The 18,404-nt window shown below is 39.3% G+C and overlaps 1 protein-coding gene across 4 annotated transcripts in view; it reads right to left on the reverse strand.

The window, feature by feature from the left end:
- Positions 1-18,404, reverse strand: part of VWA8 (von Willebrand factor A domain containing 8) — a 458,897-nt gene that overhangs the window by 21,875 nt on the left and 418,618 nt on the right. For all 4 annotated transcript variants that reach the window (XM_055244723.2, XM_055244727.2, XM_055244724.2 and 1 more), the window contains 2 exons: positions 10,919-11,044; positions 7,819-7,977 (listed from right to left, as the gene is read on the reverse strand). In XM_055244723.2, coding sequence (XP_055100698.2) covers positions 7,819-7,977; positions 10,919-11,044 — 285 coding nt within the window. The remainder of the gene's footprint in view (positions 1-7,818; positions 7,978-10,918; positions 11,045-18,404) is intronic.

Here is an 18,404-nt window from a genome sequence, read left to right on the forward strand (position 1 = left end):
GAAAAGCAAGAGCAAACACATTCAAAAGCTAGCAGAAGGCTAGAAATAACTAAAATCAGAGCAGAACTGAAGGAAATAGAGACACAAAAAACCCTTCAAAAAATTAATGAATCCAGGAGCTCGTTTTTTGAAAAGATCAACAAAACTGATTGATAGACCGCTAGCAAGACTAATAAAGAAGAAAAGAGAGAAGAATCAAACAGATGCAATAAAAAATGAAAAAGGGGATATCACCACCGATCCCACAGAAATACAATCTACCATCAGAGAATACTACAAACACCTCTATGCAAATAAACTAGAAAATCTAGAAGAAATGGATAAATTACTCGACAAATACACCCTCCCAAGACTAAACCAGGAAGAAGTTGAATCTCTGAATAGACCAATAACAGGCTCTGAAGTTGTGGCAATAATCAATAGCTTACCAACCAAAAAGAGTCCAGGACCTGATGGATTCACAGCCGAATTCTACCAGAGGTACAAGGAGGAACTGGTACCATTCCTTCTGAAACTATTCCAATCAATAGAAAAACAGGGAATCCTCCCTAACACATTTTATGAGGCCAGCATCATTCTGATACCAAAGCCTGGCAGAGACACAACAAAAAAAAGAGAATTTCAGACCAATATCCTTGATGAACATTGATGCAAAAATCCTCAATAAAATACTGGCAAACTGAATCCAGCAGCACATCAAAAAGCTTATACACCATAATCAAGTGGGCTTCATCCCTGGGATGCAAGGCTGGTTTAACATATGCAAATCAATAAATGTAATCCAGCATATAAACAGAACCAAAGACAAAAACCACATGATTATCTCAGTAGATGCAGAAAAGGCCTTTGACAAAATTCAACAACCCTTCCTGCTAAAAACTCTCAATAAATTAGGTATTGATGGGACGTATCTCAAAATAATAAGAGCTATCTATGACAAACCCACAGCCAATATCATACTGAATGGGCAAAAACTGGAAGCATTCCATTGGAAAACTGGCACAAGACAGGGATGCCCTCTCTCATCACTCCTATTCAACATAGTGCTGGAAGTTCTGGCCAGGGCAATCAGGCAGGAGAAGGAAATAAAGGGTATTCAATTAGGAAAAGAGGAAGTCAAATTGTCCCTTTTTGCAGATGACATGATTGTATATCTAGAAAACCCCATTGTCTCAGCCCAAAATCTCCTTAAGCTGATTAGCAACTTCAGCAAAGTCTCAGGATAAAAATCAATGTACAAAAATCACAAGCATTCTTGTACACCAATCACAGAAAAACAGAGCCAAATCATGAGTGAACTCCCATTCACAATTGCTTCAAAGAGAATAAAATACCTAGCAATCCAACTTACAAGAGACATGAAGGACCTCTTCAAGGAGAACTACAAACCACTGCTCAATGAAATAAAAGAGGATACAAACAAATGGAAGAACATTCCATGCTCATGGGTTGGAAGAATCAATATCGTGAAAATGGCCATACTGCCCAAGGTAATTTATAGATTCAATGCCATCCCCATCAAGCTACCAATGACTTTCTTCACAGAATTGGAAAAAACTACTTTAAAGTTCATATGGAACCAAAAAAGAGCCCGCATCGCCAAGTCAATCCTAAGCCAAAAGAACAAAGCTGGAGGCATCACGCTACCTAACTTCAAACTATACTACAAGGCTACAGTAACCAAAACAGCATGGTTACTGGTACCACAACAGAGACATAGATCAATGGAACAGAACAGAGCCCTCAGAAATGATGCCGCATATCTACAACTATCTGATCTTTGACAAACCTGACAAAAACAAGCAATGGGGAAAGGATTCCCTATTTAATAAATGGTGCTGGGAAAACTGGCTAGCCATATGTAGAAAGCTGAAGTTGGATCCCTTCCTTACACCTTATACAAATATTAATTCAAGATGGATTAAAGACTTACATGTTAGACCTAAAACCATAAAAACCCTAGAAGAAAACCTAGGCAATACCATTCAGGACATAGGCATGGGCATGGACTTCATGTCTGAAACACCAAAAGCAATGGCAACAAAAGCCAAAATTGACAAATGGGATCTAATTAAACTAAAGAGCTTCTGCACAGCAAAAGAAACTACCATCAGAGTGAACAGGCAACCTACAGCATGGGAGAAAATTTTTGCAACCTACTCATCTGACAAAGGGCTAATATCCAGAATCTACAATGAACTGAAACAAATTTACAAGAAAAAAACAACCCCATCAAAAAGTGGGCAAAGGACATGAACAGACACTTCTCAAAAGAAGACATTTATGCAGCCAAAAAACACATGAAAAAATGCTCATCACAGGCCATCAGAGAAATGCAAATCAAAACCACAATGATATACCATCTCACACCAGTTAGAATGACCATCATTAAAAATTCAGGAAAAAACAGGTGCTGGAGAGGAGGTGGAGAAATAGGAATACTTTTACACTGTTGGTGGGACTGTAAACTAGTTCAACCATTGTGGAAGTCAGTGTGGCGATTCCTCAGGGATCTAGAACTAGAAATCCCATTTGACCCAGCCATCCCATTACTGGGTATATACCCAAAGGACTATAAATCATGCTGCTATAAAGACACATGCACACGTATGTTTATTGCAGCACTATTCACAATAGCAAAGACTTGGAACCAACCCAAATGTCCAACAATGATAGACTGGATTAAGAAAATGTGGCACATATACACCATGGAATACTATGCACTCATAAAAAATGATGAGTTCATGTCCTTTGTAGGGACATGGATGAAACTGGAAATCATCATTCTCAGTAAACTATCGCAAGGACGAAAAACCAAACACTGCATGTTCTCACTCATAGGTGGGAATTGAACAATGAGAACTCATGGACACAGGAAGGGGAACATCACACTCCGGGGACTGTTGTGGGGTGGGGGGAGGGGGGAGGGACAGCATTAGGAGATATACCTAATGCTAAATGACGAGTTAATGGGTGCAGCACACCAACATGGCACATGGATACATATGTAACAAACCTGCACATTGTGCACATGTACCCTAAAACCTAAAGTATAATAACATAACGATACAGAACAGAATGCATGGTACACAGCCACTGAATGTATGTGCATCAAATATCTCTGAGAAGAGACTGATAATTCCACTAATAGTGGTTGTACTGGAGAGAGGAGCTGGGAGCTGAGAGGGGGCAGGCAGTGGCTTACTCTTCACTCTTCCTCCTTTTATAGCTCTTAAACTTTGTGCTGTGTGCACCAATCACCTATATACCCCCAAACATCTATAGTCAGCCCTTTGCATATGCAGATGTGGAACCCATGGAGAGGAAGGCCAACTGGAAGATTTCAGCATCCACAGGTTGTAGTATCTGAGAGGGATCCTGGATCCAATCCCTCACAGATACCAAGGGGCAACTGTAATTATAAATAGAAATAACTCTTAAAGAATTTAGGAGCTCCATCTTACCTCCTTCCTGCCCTGCACATTGGCCTGGGGAGCCCCAGTAGAGATTGGCTTGTGGGTACTTAAATCTCAGACACATTGGCAGGGGTGGTAGGAAGATGATAAAGTCCCATAGGGAGAGAAGGCCTGTTAGGAGTTTTGGAAATACTGGGGATATTGAGACAAGTTAAATGGCACCATGGAAAGCAACCAGAAAATCTAGTATAAGAAACAGTCTAGGGCCAGGTGTGGTGGCTCACGCCTGGAATCCCAGCACTTTGGGAGGCCAAGGCAGGTGCAACACGAGGTCAGGAGTTTGAGACCAGCCTGGCCAATATAGTGGAACCACTGTCTCTACTATAAATACAAAAATTAGCTAGGCATGGTGGCACACGCCTGTAGTCCTAGCTACTCAGGAGGCTGAGGCAGAAGAATCGCTTGAACCTGGGAGGTGGAGGCTGCAGTGAGTCGAGATCACGCCACTGCACTCCAGCCTGGGTGACACAGCAAGCCTCTGTCTCAAAAAACAAAAAACAACAACAACAACAACAAAAAGAATCTATAAGACAACTGGCCTGGACCCTCATGAGAGTGGCCGTCATGAAAAGCAAAAAAATGCAGTGGTAGGGGAAGTGGCTGTTCCACACTAAAAGAAGCAAAGTAAGGGGTGAACTTTGGATCCTAGGTGGACAGCAGGGAGAGGGGACAATTATAAAAGATACTTTTGGGACAACTGATAAAACTGAATTTGAGTTGGATATAAGACAGTATGGGATTACTGATAATTTTCTTAGGTGTGATAATGGTATTGAAGTTGTATTGAGAATGTCCTTACTCTTAGGAGACACATAATGAAGTATTTAGAGGTAAAGCATTATGCTGCTTATAATTTACTTTCAAATGATTTGGGGGTGGGGGTAGAGAGAGTACTGTAAATATTTGGAGAGAAACAAAGCAAGTGAGGCAAAAACGGTAACAATTAGTGAACCTAAGTGAGGGCACATGGGTTTTACTTTTCTTTTAACTTTTTTGTAGGCGTAAAATTTATCAAATTAAAAAGTTGGGAAATAAAGGAGAAAGTTTAAAAATGAAACCAAACAAAAAAAAGGAAAACAAACAAGAGTCCTGGGCTCTATGCTACTGTCTCCTGCTAGTCTTCCGACTTTGGGGAAAATCCACCTGTGTCTGGACCTGGGCTTTCTGTCTGTGGAATGAGGATGGTGGAGTAAATGGACTCCGAGGTGACCCCAGTTCTAAAGTCTGTGGACACGATGAGGAGTTTGCAGGAACAGGACTCATATGGCTTGCTGGGTCCACCTTGTCCCTCCAGACACTCGCCCAGGTACCAATTTTTCTGAAAGAGGCTCAAAGAGCTTGTTTTGTGATGTTTTAAGGTCTCTTCCTTTGGTTGGAAAGATTTTAATACACTGGTTTCTTAAGACTTTCTATGGTCTTAAATAAAGCCCTAATATAATTGTAGTGAATGTGATGGGACTAAAACCATTAACGTGCTTCTTGTTAAGAATTTAATGGCATAAAAAATGTCTTCAAGGCCTGAAAAATTTATTCTATCTTGGTGTCTTGCTACAATTTCACTTGGATTTTTCAGTCAGATGTTACTATAGTCTTCTCAATGTATCTGTGGTTGTGCTGACAAAGACTGAGGAAATTCTTTACACTACTGTGGCAACTGAAGAGAGTATTAGCAAAACACTGTTTTAGGGATGATACCCACAGAGGCATGTGTGAAGAAGCATGCTCTGCTCACAAGTTGCTCACTGAACCTTCTATCAGAATGAGCAGTTTTCATTATCTCCCTCACTGGGCTACGCAGCAGAGTGCTCTACTCTTAGGAAGTGCTCAGGTAATGGTTGTAATTTCGCGGAATTTAACTGACATCCAGCAAGTCATATGGCAACAGTTTGGTTTGTAACTAACTGTCAATAAAAAAAAAATGAAACAACATCTTGTGAAATGCTCATTTCCTTGATATTGTTCCTTTTTGGTGTGAGACAAGTCTAGTTTCATTAATAGTTCTTCCATATTATAGACTTTTATAACTGAGAACTGAATAAATGGAGTTCTTTCTATACACTCGGCCGCGTGAGATGCAATGAAATACTCAGCCTGCTGTGCGACAATCATACACCTCCCTGGAGGCATCGGAATGGCACCCTGAACACTAGTAGCTTTGCCACCTTCTTCCCTGTCGTCTCATCCTTTACCCAGTCCTGGGGAGGGAGCTGTGTCAACCAATTTGTTGGTTAATTCCTAATGAATTTTCTTTCTAAAAACTTGGGAGAAGTAGTTTCACACGTCAGAGCAGTTCTGCCCTCAAAAACGTAGAAATCCTATTTCCAACAGGAGATCTTATTCAAGCTAACTATGAATCTGCCAATTTTAATGGTAGTATATTTGCTATGGTCTACATTGGGTTAAAATCTCCCTATAGGGCCAGGTGCAGTGGCTCGCGCCTGTAATCCCAGCACTTTGGGAGGCTGAGATGGGCAGATCACGAGGTCAGGAGTTCGAGACTAGCCTGACCAACATGGTGAAACCCCGTTTCTACTAAAAATACAAAAATTAGCCAGGCGTGGTGGCGGGCACCTGTAATCCCAGCTACTCAGGAGGCTGAAGCAGGAGAATCGCTTGAACCCAGGAGGCAGAGGTTGCAGTGAGCCGAGATCGCGCCATTGCACTCCAGCCTGGGCGACAGAGCGAGACACCGTCTTAAAAAAAAAAAAAAAAGAGAAAAAGAAAAAAAAAACACCTCCATATAGCTCAAAGACAGCCAAGGAACACTGAAATTCAAGATCCATAAAACAGGAGAAGGGACTGATCCAAATATTGGCAACACTCAAAGGTTTTAAAACATTAGATAGGATATGGGTATTTGTGCTGATACAATAGATGTCTAAAATTCTTTAGTCACCAATGGTCCAAGTGATTTAAGAACTATAATCTATCTCATACTAGAAAGGACCTAAAATATTTTAAAATAAACATTTTCTATAAACCCATAAAGCATAAAAAAAATAAAAATCAAGGAAAACTTATACCTGAAGGGAGCAAGGATGAAGAAAAGGAAAAAGCTGAACACCGGTCTGCAAGCCATGAGACATAACAAAGTTGTCATAGCTGGTCTTTGATTTTGGCTCTGAGCTTCCTGGCAACTAAAACCAAGAGGGAATCTTAAGCAGCTCCATGGCTTTCACTAATCACAAGGGGAAACACAGTTCAGTTCTTCAAGGGAAACAAAGCTACTCCCCACGGTGAAAGTCCATGTCTTATTTGTATTCGTATCCTGTACTTGGACAGAGCCCGGCAACCCACAGCATTCATTAGCTGAAGCTGCCCTTCTTCTTCCACTTAATTCTAAAAGGAATTCCTCATGTAGAGCTTCACACAAGGGGCTCTGGGAAATTCAGGGGGGTGGTATCCTTAATAATAGGCCTAAAGTACATGAAGTGATGGGTTTCATCAATCTGTTTCTTGTTGTGTACCTCATAACACAGAGACACAACTCAGGGAAGCAATCCTGGGGTGCATGTGGGATGTCAAGCCTAATAGCAAGCTAAGATCACCGATTTCTGTAGGACATGTTTGATCTGTAATAAAATCTAGTCTGTCTATGGACTGTGTGTCCTTCATGCATGTCTGCACGTGCATACAGCATTTCTCATGATAGAACTTTTGATAATAATTACATGGCATGTGACTGAATTCAAGGTTGTTCGCTCTGGTAAGGGCCAGAAGTGCAGGTGCTCTCTGTGGCTGATTAAGAGAGGATTAATAGGCTCATATCAAGCAGTAACACAGCAGCACTGGGGGTCCCTTCTCCACGCTCAGACTTCTGAAATGGAGGGTGTGCAGCAAACTAAGAATACCAAAATGGAAACAGTTGAAATGGAAAGCTGCTTTTCTCCTGGGATAATCGTCGTCATTGTTAGCTGGGGAGACACCAATGACTGTATAACCCTTGCCCATGTGGAAATGGAATGTGATACTGAAGCTTTCAGGGTGGACTCAAACTTTGGAAGGCTGCTTGGCTAGCAATGGGGCAAGAGCGGGTGTGTATGGGGAACTGGGATAAGGACGGGAGGCTCTGAGGAGTCTGGGAACAGACTTTCGCTTCTAAGCAGCTCATTTTTTTCTAACATCATGGCTGCAGCATTTCTTCTGTAGTAATCAGACTTTTAAATTATGGTGTTATTTTACAATTACTACTTCAAATAAAACAAAAGCTTCACTTTCTCTGCACTGATGAATGAACCAGTGAGAGGATGAAGATTTTCATTCACTCCGGATGGAGTTTGAATCCACCTATCCATCATCGTGGTCAATGATGCCTCTCATTATCCTTAGTTCATGTCATTACCTTGAACTTCTCCTCATAGTTCTCGAAGGCTTCCATGACCATACACACAGCCTCCATTGTGCGCTCGAGCCGGCCATCCATACTGTTGAAACGGTACATGCTACCAGACACATCCACCACCAGGCGCAGACGCTTGGGTTTCTGTTGTGGGCTGCCAAGCTGAGGGAAGGAATAACAGAAAAGCCGTTTGTGAACTGGCAAACTTCCCCTGGTGGCTGTCTTGGGGATCTCCTAGAAGCCCCAGCGTGCCAGCCCCAAGATGGGCAGACCAGCCATAGGCTCAGCCCTGCACAAGGCTGTCCTAGCAGGTAGCAAGGCATCTATGGATTGTATTGCAGTAAACAGAATTTCAGACTTGTGCTAATGGTTGGGGCCACATGGAAAATATTTTCCTTTGGAATATAGTCCTTTCAAAGCTCACTCTAGTAAAGTTGACTTACCGAAGCTGATGCCTTAAAAATAATATGATGACTTAAAAATAATAATCTGGAATGACATGTCATTTTCACTTCATGCCTCAGAGTCAGTAACTCTAGCAAGAGTTTGTGTTATTTTGGAGGGAAGCCCATATCAATTTTACTTGTACATGTCAGGTAGTGACCTGAAAATTATTCTCCACATAGGCCACAAGTAACATCAGATTCCTAAAACGAAGTTATGTGATGGGGGTCTGGCAAATAAGGATTTTAAAAACGACTTTTGTGTTTGCTAAGCTGCACATCTTTTCTTCCTTCCACATTATTGAATTAGTGCTTTTCTTGGCAGTTTGAAAGCACAAAAGTGGTATCAGATTGCTATCTAGAAACAACTGTCAGTTAAGATTACAAGATTAAGTTTGATTTTAGACCCATGACTGCCAATTTGCAGATTAAAAAAAAAAGTTTGTTAGTTTTGCTGACAAGAAAAAAGAAGAAGGCTGAGTGCAGGGGCTCATGCCTGTAATCCCCGTGCTTTGGGAGGCCAAGGTGGGAGAATTGCTTGAGGCCAGGGGTTCAATACCAGCCTGGGCAACACAGCAAGAACTCATCTCTACAAAAAAATACACAAATCAGCTAGGGGGGGTGCTATGTGCCTATATTCCCAGCTACTCAGCTGGGTAAGCTGAGAGGGCCACTTGAGCCCACTAGTTTGAGGCTGTAGTGAGCTATGATTGTGCCACTGCACTAAAGCCTGGGCAACAGAGCAAGTCCCTGTCTCTAGAAAAAAAAAAAAAAATTCCAGATTATTCTGTTACTAAATATTTGCTGTTATTACATATAAAAAATAATGAGCAGAGTTAGTAATTTCAAGTAAACACGGGGGGTATTGAGAGTGTAATGGTTTGAGGCAAATTCAACATATTTCTTAAAAACTTGTTGAGTCTGCCCAAATTAAGAACACTTACACACATGCTTCCATGACTACTCACAATTTCAGATGTATCCAAACACATTTGTTGACCACAATGATTCAGTAAAGAATATAGTTGTTGACTCATACCAATGACACAGAAATAAGAACTCCCGAAATCACCACCAGATCCTCTCTAAATAAATATTTAAAAGGAGTGACTCTCCCTTCTCCCTACGAGTCACTGCACCCCCAGCTCTCAGTGGCGACTCAGCAATTCTGGTTACTCAGGAATACAGATCACAGAGCTCACCAAGAGACTCAATATTTCATCCTGTCACCATTTTGTTTTGCTATTACGTTGCAAATATTTTAAATTTATGGCTGTCTAAAACTTTACATACTACAATTATAGTTACTTAAGGGAGACATTCTTATTTTCTATATATTTTTTTCAGTTATATGATGGACACTGATCTTTGAAGTAAGAGAACAGTAGAAAATCACCAAGGTTGTTTTATTGTTTTCACTTGAAGGTTTCTCTAGGCTTAACAGAAACACCAGGTGTCAGTTTCCCCTCCAGGGCACCTGCTCTGCGTCCTGGGAGTTGATCTGTATGGACAATCCGTGTTGGGGCTCAGAAATCGATACCCTCTAAATATGGTGCTTGGACATGCTGAACTGAAGAAGCAGCATCAAGGTCTCACTGACCTTCCTCCCTCTCCCCACAAAGCACCAGATAATTTGTTCTCTGAAGTTTCTTCAACGTCTAAAATTCAGAGCTTCAAAGAAGAAAACCATTACTCTGGGCCCTTCCCTGAGTTTTCATCAACTGAACTCATATCACAGGAAGAAAGGCTGAAGTCTGTCAACACACCTGGACAGACTTTGGTCACAAACCATTGCTCTGTGGGCCCAACAGACTCTGTCCCAGGCCACTGTGTGTTCTTCAAGCCCACTGAATTGCCCTAAAACCATTTACTACCCCCGTAAAATCATCTACACTTCTCCATCTCCTTTTCCCTTAAGAAAAGGGAACATAAGCATCTGTACCTCACTGTATGGAGGGGGACTCACCCTTGGTTTCACCCCGGTGCACATTAATACATTTGTATGCCTCTTCTTCTATTAATGTGACTTTTGTGAGGTGATTTTCGAGAACCTTCAGAGGGCGAAGGGGAAGTTTTCCCTTGGCCCCTACAACCACATCAGCTGGCCTCTTGGCTGCTGGCTTCCAGTGGGTTCTGCTCATGGGAGGCACTGGTGGAAGTCAGGGGGTGAGGGTGGAGTATTTGTTCTCTTGGCCCCCTCTCTGCTGTTGCCCATGCATTGGGTCCCCTTCTGCTGAAGGCCACCACTCCATCAACCGCCTTCTCCAGGTTCCAGGAACTGCTCTCTCATTCTGCCCTTTTAGGCCTCAGGGTGAGTTAGATGCCTGCTGTTACTATCCCTGGGTTACTGCACTGTTTATTTTTTATTTTCCTAAACTCCACCTTTATTTTTGTAAATAGTCTTTGTACTGACTGTTTCTTAAATTACCTAATTTGAGCATGCCTTATGTTTCTTGCTGGGACCTTGAGTTGAATAATAAATAGTATAATATTTACGGAGTTTTTCTTCTTCTTCTTCTTTTTTTTTTTTTTTTAACATAATGCTTTCCTTAGTTGCCATATTCAGGATTTGTGATATTTTGACACAACTCAAGAAAGCAAGTTTCCGTAAAGAGGGCTAGACTATGCAGAGCTGAGGCTAGCAGTTCACCATGACTTACTTGCGGCTCCAGCTCACCCCGACGTTTGTAGACGGCTTTTTCTCCAGTCAGCCCATCGATGATCTTGGCATCATCTAGTTCCCCAGTAGCTTGATGTCTTAGCCATTGTCTTTCTTTACCTTTAGCCTACAAAAGACACACATACACACACAAAGCCTTAATTAGTTCTGCAGGGTCTCTGACATACTTCTTTGTGCATGAATAACAGCAAACACACCTGGGATCTTTTCAGTAAGTGATGGTTCTGCATGAACACAGTCATATAAATGAAGTGGTTTCTGCTCTGCTGACAAATAAATGCCCTTTGTCTGTTTTAATTCTTTCAACATATGGAACAATAAAATGAATGAAAGATGGTATGCAAATGAGTCCCTGGAGAGATGTCCAATATCTGGAAGTATAATAATGGGAGTGCATTTCTTACAGATTTTCTGTCACAGTGCTTCTCAAAAGTTTATTAGTTAAAATAATCAGCTTGAATTTGTTAACATTGTCTGTAAGCCCAGAGAAAATGTGACCTTTAGAATTCTACCTTTTGGAAAAGAGTTTGTTACTCAAGTTCTCTGGGACTTAGAGTGCAAATGGAAATAGCTGAAAACAATAGTATGTGAACATTTTGTACCCCACAAGTCTTTCTGGTTATCTATTTTCAGAAATCTTCTGGATTACTTTTCTAAAAGTTTTTTCACATAATACTTTGCTACAATAACTTACAATTATGCCAGATAGACTAATTTTATGGCAGTAAAACGATAAAGAATTATAGTATCCCAATCAAGGCATATGCTTATTACAGCCAACTACTATATTTACATTAATGAGTGGGAAGAATAGCTAAGATGTTTTTATGCATGCAAACTAAAGTAGTAGTTAAGATTATGTGTTCCAGCATCAGCCTGGTTCTAACTGTTCTTTCACCACTGTTCAATATCTGATCTGAGGCAAATTACTTAATCTGTCTGCATCTCTGTTTCTTCATCATTAAAATGAAGATAACACTAGTCTCTACTTTAGTAAGCTCTTGTAAAATTAATAAAATCTTACGTGGAATCAGCTAAGAAAGAGCCTGGTGAGCCATGTTAGCTGGTACTATTATTTACTGCAGGGGATGAAACACATATGGACAACTTAGTCCACTTTAAGTTAAGCATGCTTCCATCAGTGTTTCATGGGAGGTGGCTGTGTGATAGCACTGTCATTGGAAATACAAAGCCACTAAGCCTCAGGCAGCTGGTGTCTGTTTTAGGGCCAGGTCAACCATTACACAAAGAAGCACCACACAATATAACTCTGGGTATTATAGTATGTATTGTTTTCTTGTTCCTGATACCCTTGCTGGAAACGGGCAAAATTACCATTTTGGAATACCAATATATTAATGCAAACGTCACCAGCATATAGATTATTAATTTTGGTGGGCAGTTAATTCTAAGAACTACCATGTATGTGACCCTTGGGAGAATGTTCTTTCCAGATTATGTTCTTGGCAAGAATCCCATGATCTCTCAGGAAAATGGGTCACTCTGGAGCATAGCTATCATGTAAAACTTCATCAGATACCCAGCTACGGGTGGCAAGAGGAAGGAATGTGCACAGTCTTCTAGAATCTCTTCCTACTGGTCTATCTATGAATCAGACAGACAACCTTGACCACACAGCACAGTCCTTTTCGGGCCCCCTCCCTGCACCAGTGATTGGGACTTAGCTCTTATCTCTTCTTTCCTAACATTTCTGTTCTCCAGTGTGGACAATCCTCAGGCTTCCTGGATAATTTATCCTGGGAAATGCTATTGTGGATGACCATCTATGTACCTTCAGTCTTCATATCCTACAACTCTTGGAGGTACCAAGCTGCAGAGCACTGGATTCTAATGGCTTTCATAGATGAGGACAGACTCTCACAGACTAGTCTAGACTGGGAAAACCAGCACTGAAGAAAGTAAAAGAGAACATGGTGGCAGTGGTTAGCAGCCATTAAAGTGACATGGAACTTGGATTCTTGAGCTGGGTTTAAGAGAAATGTGGGATTAGAACTGGAATGAAATTGTATAACATGTTACTTATCGGCCATGCCACTGTCATCATGAAGCATTGATTTTCCAAGTTTTCATAAATACATTGACAAGGCAATGACCTCAAGGACTCCCTACCCAATCCCATTAGCTGCTACATGGTTTTATTAACCAGTGATGCTTTTGCCATGTAAACAGCCACTGCAGTGGCTACAGATTGTCATTTTTGTAATTTTTGTTTTTTTTTTGAGACAAGGTCTCTGACACCCAGGCTGGAGTGCAGTGGTATGATCATAGCTCACTGAACCCTTGAACTCCTGGGCTCTAGTGATCTTACCACCTCAGCCTCCTAAGTAGCTGAGACTACAGGCATGTACCACTACACCTGGTTAATTTTTTATTTTTAAATTTTTGTGGAGTTGGGGATCTTGCTATATTGCCCAGGTTGGTCTCAAACTCCTGGCCTCAGGTGATCCTCCCACCTCAGCCTCCCAAAGTGCTGGGACTACGGGTGTGAGCTAATTTTTGTGATTTCTAATGCAGGTCACAACTGTAGTAAAAATAAATTTAAACCCCACCATCTTACCATAGAGAAAATAAAAAATGCTAAAATTCTAACTAATAATTCCACTGTCCTCTTTATTTTGGTGTTTCTAAAACCAGAATATATCTTATAGTTGATGGCAAAAAAAAGTTGTCCAGATGACGGGTAGAGGGACTAATTGTGACCTGGTTGCTGTAGCTGGAGGACACACAGCTGATATTGGCGGAGCATAGCAGGCATCAGCTCACGGAATTATTTCCATTGATAGCTCAGGTTTGTTTTTAACTTCAGTTAAAATTCCTAACTATTATCTTAAACAATTCAAAAACATTACACTATATAGAAAATTAGAATAATGAGCAAAGAAATGGAGCATTAGGATGCAAATACACTATAAGTGAAGCAAGATTCTTTGCTGCAGAAATGACTACACTTCCAATAAGATTTACAAAGGCAAGATTCCCCCAAGGGGAAGAATTTGGGTGTAAATTTGTTGGGAAGACAAATTCCTAGAGGACTGCATGTCCCAGGCCACGCAATTAAAGAGGGAGAAACCGCTACATTTCATGAAATAGATCACAGAATGCTTAAAACTAGAAGAAGTTGAGAAGACTGATTCAAGTACCTTGAAGGACTATTAGGCCCTGTCAAAAAATTCAAGGAAAGCTGTTGAATTTTCTGATACATAATGCAATTAAGCAAAACATGTAACTCTCAGTTTTGTTCATCATCATGCAAGAATCCAGGGATTTTAGGTCTTAATTTTCTTGTGCTGATATTGCTTCTTTTCCCATAATGATTATCTGCCCTTAAGGTACTCTCTAGCTTGAAGACTGTTTCCATTACTTATGCCAATAAAAGAAAAGGACTTGGTAAAATTTGCAGTGAGAGTAAGGGAGAGGGATACACCTTTTCCAATAAATCTGCTACCTTTTTCTTCTTTTTGGGGGGTTAACTTTTCAAGTTTAAGTACTTGTAATAAAGTATACAAATCTTAAGAATGTACTTTTACAAAGTAAACACACAATCTTAATCATCCACACCGCCTAAGCCTCCCAGTGCCCTGTTCTGGACGTTACCTTCTCCCTGCCAAAGGTAACCAACCCCTATACTGACCTCTGTTACTATAAATTAAGTTTGCCTGTTTCTGAACTTTATAAATATGAAATCATACAATATATACTCTTTCGTTTCTGGCTTGTGTGGTTCAACATTATCTCTGTGAGTTACCCATGTTGTGTGTAGCAGGACTTTATTCTCTTTTGTGCCGCAATGGTATTCCATTGTATGACTTTGTCACAATTTACTCATTCTACAGTTCTGTTGATTTCAGTTTGGGGCTATTAAGAATAATGCCACCATAACTGAACATGTCTTTTGGAGCAGGTATGTGCATATTTCATTGTATGGAAAGGCTGGGTCACAGAGTATGGATATGTTCAGCTTTAGTGTATACTGATGAATGGTTCTCCAAAGTGGTTTTCCCAATTTACGTTCCTGTGAGCAGAGTATAAGGGTTTCATTTGCTTCTGTCCTCACCAACACTTGATACTGACAGCTTAAAAAATTTTTTTTAGCCATTCTTTTGGTGTATAGTATACTCCTTCATTTTTATTTTTATCTGCAGATAAATGAATTACTTTTGGTACTGCTTGTCATCGATATTTTTAGGAATATGAACCAGTAGTTTTTGTTCTTGAGAGGTAAACATGTATCAGCCTTTTGAGTCAAAACTATTAGGCACAAAGACATTTTTATAATAGTAGCACTGTTCATTAGTTTTCAAGTATGTAACTTGCAGATAAATATGGGTAGAAATTTGATTTTCTATCCTCTAGCCAGCCCACAAATACTTGGAAACTTAAAACAGGAAGAGGCCTGTCAGAATGAATGCTCTTGGGGGCAATGAGCTGGAGGGGGAGCTCTTTAGAAAGTTACTGAAGGCTGAATAAAAATATTTACTGTTTTGGACTGTGTATATAAAGGCTTCTGTATTTTATGATACTTAGTGAAATACTTCTTGAAATAGTGAGTTCCTACTGCATTTAAATATATGCTTTTTTTTAATAATAAAAGGCCAAACATGTTCTTTGTTATATATTCCTATTGCATGAAGTAAAGTATCCCTGTAAATATGTCCATCTGTTTTGTATTATACATAAATTTACACTAATGAGAGTTCATTATATATAAAGTGAGGTTGCATTAGTAAAAAGTCTATGTTACAGACTTTCTGAAAAAGAAACATAATTTTATTACTTTCACACAAAGAATACTTAGACTCACTGAAATACTCAGAGAATGATGTATTCTGGTTAATTCATTTTCCAGGAAATACTTGCTTAACCAGAAAGTACACACACACACACACACACGCACACACACCTGTAGCACTAAAGACACAATAAACAAACTTGACAAAAACCAATCATCTTGTGGTTTGTGACACTTTGTCTTATGATTTCAGCACTGAAATCATTCTGATTAATCTTATGTCTTTACTTATTTGGGTTATGATTAATCAAGACTTTTTTTTACCTACAAACTCTACAATCAAGCCAATTTTATATTAGTCCTTCAGAATTTGTTTAATGAAGAGAATAAAAAGACTTAAGTAGTAATTTTTATAGAGAGAGAGTGTATACATTCTACAGAATAAAGCCTACAAGATCATCAAGAAATATTTGTTGGGTGAATGAATAACTGTAAATGATGTTAGAGGGTACCTGTGAACAGTGATTCTCTTATTAAACATTAGCTCCCATTATTTTAACATCTCTTCATGCTCAACCAACATATATTTTTATGCTACAAATGTGTATGACTCAAACAAATAATTATTGGATTAAGGAAAACTTTCATATTGAATTTATAAGATACATTATTAATCAGTGGAAACACAAAATTTTATTTTGTGGTTCTCAACATATTGGTATAGCCATTAAAAATATTTTACTAAATATCTGTGTAGGTTCCTAGGTGCTCTAAATAGTGAAAGAGAAGAGGAGATATATACCTTATTCCAAGGGATTCATGTTTCTTGAAGTAATATCTCATTGCAAAGGAAAATGGTGAATCATCTATGGTGATTCTCATTAGAAGAGTTTATATTCTTGGATGCTGATGTGGAACTAAATCATTATGTTGAGTAACACTATACTATCTATAGTCACTTTTTATGAACTATTTCAGGTCTTTCCTTCAAGAATTAAATATTTTGTAATTAAAAGGAGCTGGGAACATCTCGGTGTGCAAACATAACAGGCATCTTATACTTCATAAGTTTAAAACTCAACCCTGGATTCCACCCCAGAAAACCTGTTCTCTCTAAGTCCTCCCCGATTTCAGTGAAAGGCAAGAGGCAACCCCACTCTTCCAGTTGTTCAGGCCCCACACTGAGGAGTCATCTTTGACTCCCTTACATCCACACCCAATCCATGGGCAAATCCTCTCAACTCCTGGCAGTATCTGACTGTCTCTCACCATCTCCATGCCTAGCCTTAGTCCTGTCCTCATTTTCTCTCCCCTAGAGCACCGCAGCAGCCTCCTAAACGGTCTCCTTCCTTCAGTTTTAAACAGTTTTCCACAGTGGTTTTTCCTGTACAGTTCCCTCTTCACATAGCAATCAGAGGAATACTTATAAAATATGTTGTCATTTGTAAGAACTATATTAGAAAGAACCAGCATGGTTAACTTTAAGTCTTTAAAAAGCATGATTGAACTTATATTTCTCATGATTTTCAGGAATGAGTGTATTTGCCTCTCCCATCTGTAACATAAATTGTTACACTTTTACTTTCTTCTATTCCTTCTCTATACCAATTTAACTAACCAAAAACCAACAGAATCAAAAATCTTCTTGATTTTTGTTTAATTTTAAAATAATATGAGAATTTAGGCCCTGTTTATTATTAAATTCATAATTTTTAATATTGTATACCTTTAAAAAGAATGATTCTTGATATTTGAGTTTTTAAAAAATATATTTGCCACAATTATTTAGACCTGATTTTGTGTTGAACTGCTTCTAATGCTCATTGCTGGTCCTTTTATATCACAAAGTCCCCATTCTTAAGGAATTTTGATTCCTCTTTTAATTGACTAGAGTATTTATACAAATACACATATTTATTTCAAAGTTATCTTTTAAAAGGGTGCCTAAGAGACATTTTAAGCCTCTGAATATCTGCAAATATCTGTCACTTTTGTACTTTGGCTGTGCACAGAATTCTTGGGTCACAAGAATTGTCCCTTCAAAATCCTGCAGACCTTGTTCCACTATCCTGTGGCATTCAAGGTTTTAGGGGACAACTAATGTAAAATTAATTTTTCTTTCTCTGACAATAGCTTGTTTTTCATCTGCTTCTCTGCTTTTAGGATTTTTTTTTTTTAATTTTTGAAATGTTAAAATTCCATGAAGCTGTGTTGAGTGCTTCTCTCTTTGTTAATTTTGCATGGTACTTAGTAAAGTCCTTTTGATCCATAGACTTAGGCCTTTCTTCAGCTGGGTACGGTTTTATTACTACTTTGGTTACTGTTTATGAATATTTTTCAGTGGCCTCCTCTATGGGGATATGATTTGTTCATTCAGCATATGTTTACTAAGCACTTACCATGTTTCATGTACTGTTCTATTTGTTGGGACGACTCAGGGCTCTGTACGTCAGCTCTCTACTTTGTTTTTACTAATTAGCTTTCTTATGGTTTTTACCCCTTTATTTCCTCTGGAATAACTTTTCAAGTTTTTTGTTCACATTACTACTTAGACTTAAGACTGGATGGAGTCTGTTCTTTCTACTTTTCATGTAGATTTGAGCTTTGGCAGTGCACTTTTAGTTTTCTCATCTTTCCTTATTGCATTCAATTCCCTTATTATTTCTGCTTGCTTCTTAGCCAGATACTTTTCAATTTATGTCTTATTTCACGTACT

This window comes from Symphalangus syndactylus, chromosome 15 (assembly GCF_028878055.3).
Source record: "Symphalangus syndactylus isolate Jambi chromosome 15, NHGRI_mSymSyn1-v2.1_pri, whole genome shotgun sequence".
NCBI lineage: Eukaryota > Metazoa > Chordata > Mammalia > Primates > Hylobatidae > Symphalangus > Symphalangus syndactylus.